This window comes from Vigna radiata, chromosome 9 (assembly GCF_000741045.1).
Source record: "Vigna radiata var. radiata cultivar VC1973A chromosome 9, Vradiata_ver6, whole genome shotgun sequence".
In the NCBI taxonomy this organism is placed as follows: Eukaryota; Viridiplantae; Streptophyta; class Magnoliopsida; order Fabales; family Fabaceae; genus Vigna; species Vigna radiata.
In genome coordinates this window covers 7,574,919-7,581,010 of record NC_028359.1, presented here as the reverse complement: position 1 = coordinate 7,581,010, position 6,092 = coordinate 7,574,919, and the positions used below count along the sequence as shown (strand labels likewise).

The following is a 6,092-nucleotide window of genomic DNA, read 5'->3' as shown; positions in this document are numbered from 1 at the left end:
CTTTTGCATATATAAACTGTAACCAACCATTCTACAATCAATGAGGAACAGAGCTCTAGTTGGAAGAGACAAACTACTGCACAAGAGCTGAATGGATTTAAGAACGCCAAGAATGTTCTGAAGGGGACTGAATCTCAGATGTTTGCATGTGTTGAAATCTTTTCATTGTTGATCTTCTCAAGTTTAGCTTTTGCTTCTCTGCCTTTTCCCTCACTAGGCATATTTTCTTTTGAGTCCTCAGTGAGGCCTTAAATTGTTTCCTCTCCAGATCACTCTGTAATCACAGGAAAAAAAAAGATTAATGAAAAACATGAGGAGATGCTGTTAAACATAGGTTCTTATTTCCTATGATCCTCATCTTGATACATTACCACATAACTAGTACAGTTCAAGTTTGCGTTCTGTTTATGTAAAACAAGCAATTTGATCTTGCACAGTTTGTTTGTTCTTCTACCCTACCAAGGGTATAAACTAGGCACAATCTACATATTTAAAGGTAACATAGATGGAACAAGCTTACATGCCTGAATTTTGTCCATCTTGTCCATAGCTTTTCTTGTTTGCTGCAACTCCCAATCATTTATGGCGTGTTCCTTTCTTCTCATCCTACAAACAGATTTATCTTAAGAACTTGCCTTTTGACTGTCTCAATGACAATCACACCAAGAAAAAGTACCAGGTTTTGAGAAATTTCTGCATAGTTTTCACTCACTTGAGCATAAGTTCAACATGCTTGGCCTTACGTGCATCTCTTTCTGCTTCCTGTTTCCTCCTCCTGACATCATCGAAAAACTCATCATATGGTCCCATCAGTCTTTTTCGTTCATAGCCTCCACATTTTGCTGTTCTGTGAGTGCAGGTAAGGCAGGTCTGGCCTTTGAAAACAGGACTCTCTTCTCTAACGCAGGGTAATGTTATGTTGTGCAGTTCATGATGTTCTGGAGCCACAGGGTAGCTGTTGCACAGTGCTGGGAGCCTCGAGTATTCTTCTTCTTCTTGGCTTCCATTTTGCCCCGAATCAATAGATTCTGATCAAAACAATACAGTAGTGTGTAACAAGTTAGCAGTCAAACTCAGTGGAATCTATCTAAAAACCAATTCTTTCCCTATAAATATTGATCTATAATAAGATATCTCAACTTAATTCAAAATCATGTAAAATGAATCTAAACACACATTAGAAAGCAGGAACCAGAAAGACATGAGATCACATGACAAACCTGTAAGATGGTTAGAGGATCTGCAGAACCTATTGGCATGTTCCAACCATTCATCAATATCTGAGAGGCAAGTGGAGAGCTTGCTGTTGTTGTTGTCGTCATTGTCAATGTTGCAGGCCATGCCATGGCTCTGTGATCCCCAAAAAAAAAAAAAACAACAATTTTGTTCAACGATGACATAAAGCAAACCATTCAACAGCATGCATGATGGTGAATCAAGAAACTTTATATCAATGGCATGAAAAAAGGGGAAACATTTTCAAGAACCCAGAAAAGAAATAGCCAGAAAGAATGAAAAGGAATGCAGGAAGAAAAGGGTAATGCAGAAAGTGATTATTTGGTAGAAAGATTCATTGGAAGGAGTTTCTTGAAGGGTTTGCAGTTGTACGAACGTGGTGTCTTGGAGTGGAGAACTCAGTGGCATGGTGTGTGTTTGGATGAAATGCGGTTGAGGCGTTGCTGCAGATTGTGGAGGGAGATTCTGGCAATGCAGTCATCAGAGAACTCATGCTCCATGCAGAGTTTTTGAAACTTCTTGCTAAACGAGAAGATGAATCAGATTTGTTGGAGCAAAAATGGGACATGTTGGCTTCCTTGTGTGAAGATGGAAATGTGTGCTTTGTTTCCAACATTGCCAATGCCAAATATTCTCTCTCAACTCTCTTTCTTTAAGGAGTTTATCTACTTTACATGACTTCATGTCAAAAACAACTTTTGAATCATTTATTATTTGGAAATGGATTAATAGGATGCAAGATAAATAAGTTTAATATATTTTATGAATTTTAATATTAATTAGGAGCGTTACATGCTAATATTATAGCACAAACACTAATTAAGACTATTTAGAACACATATATAAGATAAAAAAAATTCAATTTTAAAAGGATAAAAAATAGAAGTTATACAAATATAAAGTGGCATTCCTTTTGTTTTACTTGGAATAAAATTATATTTGTTTCATATATAACAATATGTGTAAATTAATGTAAAAACAAAAATTAGTCAATTTAATTTAGTTTGAAAAGGTTTGTAAGAATGTTGTGCTCTGGTTTTGTTGGTACTTCCACTCTCACACAAACACTTTGGTTCATTTTCATCTCATTCAAAGTTCAGTGCAATGGGTTTGAAGTTTCATGAAAAGGTTTCTACTTTTTCACAACCAGAAAAGAAAATGTCACTAATCTTATTCCTTGCCTTTTGGAAGAGTAAAGAAAAAATTCAAACTGGTTTACACACTAATTTAACACAAGAGAACAACATGGTAACAAACAAATCAAAACAAAGATGATCAAGAACAAGAATTGGAGGTGATTTTGGTGTCATAGGAGAGATGCATGGCTATTCTTTGTTGAAAACATCAACAATGGTGTGCATATGACTCTGAAGCTTCTCTGCTACTCGACTCATGCTGGGCCTGGCATTTTTCTCTTCCTCCACACATTCCAAAGCCACTGTTGCCAATATCTCCACTTCATTCATGTCATAGTTTGATCCCAAAGCAGGGTCAACGATTTGATCCACCCAAGATGATCCATTTTCTGATCCTTTCATCCTTTTCTCCCTCACCCATGTCACCAACCTCTCATGATGAGGTGATTCTGCTTCTAACTCTGTGATTTGGACACCTGTTGTTGGGCTCCTTCCAGTGATCATCTCCAAGACAACAATGCCATAGCTGTAGACATCCACCTTGGAAGTGATTGGCAAGTTGAAAACCCATTCAGGTGCCATGTAACCTCTTGTTCCTCTTATCCTTGAAAAGCTTGAATTGTTGAGGTTGTTCCTGTTAAGTAGCTTAGACATGCCAAAATCTCCTACCTTTGGTTTATAATCAGAGTCAAGAAGTATATTTTGGGGCTTGATGTCACAATGCAAAATCCACTCCAAGCATTCTTCATGCAAGTAGGCCAGACCCCTTGCTGTTCCCAGAGCAATGTTATACCTTTTGCTCCACCCAAGTACATTTGAATCTGATGAAAGGTTCTGAGCCAAAGAACCATTCTCCATGTACTCATAAACCAACAACCTATGCTTTCCCTCTGCACAATACCCCAACATGCATATCAAGTTCATGTGGTTAAGCCTTCCAATGATGCTTACCTCAGCCAGAAACTCGCTTTCTCCCTGGTTTGCTACTTCATGCAGACGCTTTATTGCCACCACTTGATTATCTTCCAAGACACCCTTATACACAGTACCTCCAGCACCCCTTCCTATCTCTTCACTGAAACCTTTGCTGGCTTGTTTCAGCTCAGAGTAACTGAATTTTCTGAACCCCGCAGCTGCTGCAAGAACATACCCTTGTCCCTCAGCACCTGATGGTAACGTTCTATTATTCCTAAACAAGAAACACCACACCAGAAAGATGCACACCAGTTCAACTCCTCCCAAGGCGCTTGCAAACCATAGCATGAACTTCACGGATCCATTTTCTCCCCCTTGGACATACAATCTGTCAAGCATCTCTGCCTCCTCACCATCTCCCCCACAAACCAAGCCATTATTTTGGATGGTGTTCTCGAATTCATCACTAGATGATGAAGGAAGTTTCAGGAAGAATGATCCCGTGAAACCCGGTTGACTATTCCCATTACGCAAATGGGTCTTTGGGTAGCACTGAAAAAAAGCATTTTCCACAGAAAAGCTGTGCTGAAACCCTCTGCATTCGCACATCTCCGAGCAGAGATTCTCACACTGTTGATAGGTGTAATTTCCAAAGTAGCCATAGTCGTATCCGTAGAAATCAACATCAGGTATGCGCAAGAAGCGAGACTCGTTCTTGGTTCTGTTGTTGCTGCTGCACAAATGCTCGAAAGTTGGTTTGCAACCTTGAGACCAGTCTTTTCTATCAACCCAAGAATGACCTATTCACATAATTTTTTCATTAAACACTCATGAAAAAAGAACACAATATGTCGTTTTTGAAAACTGAAATCTTGTTTTGGAAAAGTTTAACATGTTTCCTTCTCATACCTGGGAGGCACGAACACTTTCTACCACTGGGAGGGTCGTATCTGCAATAACTGTTAGCCCCACAAATGCCATGAGCGTAGCACGGATGTGAGCGAAATTCCCCCACCATTGTCCACTTCTCTTCCCCATCCTTCTTGCTGTACACCCTCGCACTACCGTCGTGATCCAGAGTCAACCTCCGTTGCAGCACCGTGCCGTAATCAATGGTTCTGAAAGTGAAGTTATCGGAAGAAACCAGGTACCCCAAATCATCAAGCACAGCGACCCTGCTATCGTTGTAAGTGGATCTGCCATTTCCGGCGCCACCGTTCCCGAAGTTGTTGTTCTGAAGCCAAGGGTCCGGCCAATAGACGCTGGAAACTTGAGGACCCTGGTACATGATGCGAAGAACATTCTCGGAGTCGAAGAAGAGCCTGTAGAAACCGGAGGAGTAGTTGCTCCCGCTTCTCGAGGAAACCAAGCTGCCACTCTTAGTCAGAGGTTGACCAGGAAGAAGCGTGTCGGTTGGGAAATCGAAGCTCTGCCATATCACAACTTCAGAAGAACTGTTCCGGCTTTCGAGGAGTACGAGGTTCCCGTTGTCGTACAAACGCAACTGGACTTGGTTGGATTCGGCGGCGGTGTTGGTGGACCACACTTGGAACTGGCCAGCGTCGGTGAGTACGAGGTTACCGGTGGTGAGAAGGGATAGAGTGGAGCGTTTTCCGTTTAGCGGACGGTCCCGGTTGGCCATCCAAACGACGGTGTCCGGGGAGCGCGTGTACCATATTGCGAAGCAGAAAGCGTTTTGTCCGACGGCGTAAAAGCCTGCAGTGAATGTTTTTTCCGGTGATGACACTATGACATCTTCTTTGAAGTTCTCGACGGAAAGAGATAAAGAAGACGAAAGATGGAAATTATGGAAGAATATGAGAGAAAGGAGAAGAGCGAAAGACAGTGTTGAAGGTGCCATTTTGCATGATACTGTGTGCTAATGATGAAGTTGGTGTCATTATTTAAAAGGAAAGAGTGAAAGAAGCCAACATTTTCATCTCCTCCTGTTTTTCTTAGTACTTTCATCTTCTGTTACTCATGAAAATGAGAAGTCAAAGATGTTAATGATAAACAAAGTTGGTTGATTTTTGGAAGGCAAGAAACCAATGAAAAAGACTAATTAAGTGGTTTTTTTGAAGACTGGTTAAGAGCAGAATATTGTTTTGGAAGATAATGTTCAAAGATTTGAAGAAAGTGTTTATTAAAATACGAGTTTGATGATTACTTATAGAATAACGAAATGAGAAGTAAACGCAGTGATCGCCATGTGATGTCAACAGTTGAGGTCGTTCATGAAAGTAAGGATGAAAGTTCAAAAAGATAATCATAGACATCATTTTTTTTTAAATGTATTTTAACACCAATTTTTTCACATTATTTTGACACTGCACACGTGTTAAAATGTGGTTGGGCAATTTCAAATTAAAAAAAAAAAATTAATTTTTCTCTTTCAAATTAAAATCGTCCAACCACATTTTGACACGTGCATAATGTCAAAAGATATGAAAAATTGGTGTTAAAATATCATTTTCTAATTTCAACAACCAAAATTTTACATGGACACTTCTTTACTTTCCAACCCTTTGAATACATTGATTGCTAAGGCAGAAAAAACGACTTAACATGCAATCTTCAGTCATCTATTCACATCAGGAACAGAAAAGTATATTATACTGTTATTCTCTACTTATAAAACCCATTTTCTTTTATTTCATTTCTCTTTTTATATTTTTCATTAAACATTTGTAAATATTACACTTATATTTTACCTTTATCTTTCCTTCCCATCCAATCTAAATGAGTGCATGTTTTCATCTCCACAAATATTTTTTACATTTTATTATTATTGATGAAAAAACATTC

At 39.2% G+C, this 6,092-nt stretch overlaps 1 protein-coding gene across 1 annotated transcript; it reads right to left on the bottom strand.

Moving 5' to 3' along the window:
- Nucleotides 1-2,382: 2,382 nt before the first annotated feature.
- Nucleotides 2,383-5,436, bottom strand: LOC106773775 (putative receptor protein kinase ZmPK1). Its single transcript, XM_014660523.2, has 2 exons — nucleotides 4,197-5,436; nucleotides 2,383-4,087 (listed from the first exon to the last, which is right to left on the bottom strand). The coding sequence occupies exons 1-2, from the start codon at nucleotides 5,146-5,148 to the stop codon at nucleotides 2,562-2,564; spliced, it is 2,478 nt and encodes an 825-aa protein (XP_014516009.1). The 5' UTR covers nucleotides 5,149-5,436; the 3' UTR covers nucleotides 2,383-2,561.
- Between the last annotated feature and the right edge of the window lie 656 nt (nucleotides 5,437-6,092).

Bases quoted from the DNA above. Each gene is read 5' to 3' on its own strand.
- LOC106773775 (XM_014660523.2), bottom strand. From the start codon at position 5,148: ATGGCACCTTCAACACTGTCTTTCGCTCTTCTCCTTTCTCTCATATTC. The intron at 4,088-4,196 runs GTATGAGAAGGA...TTATGTGAATAG, and splicing joins AAAGTGTTCGTGCCTCCCAG to GTCATTCTTGGGTTGATAGA.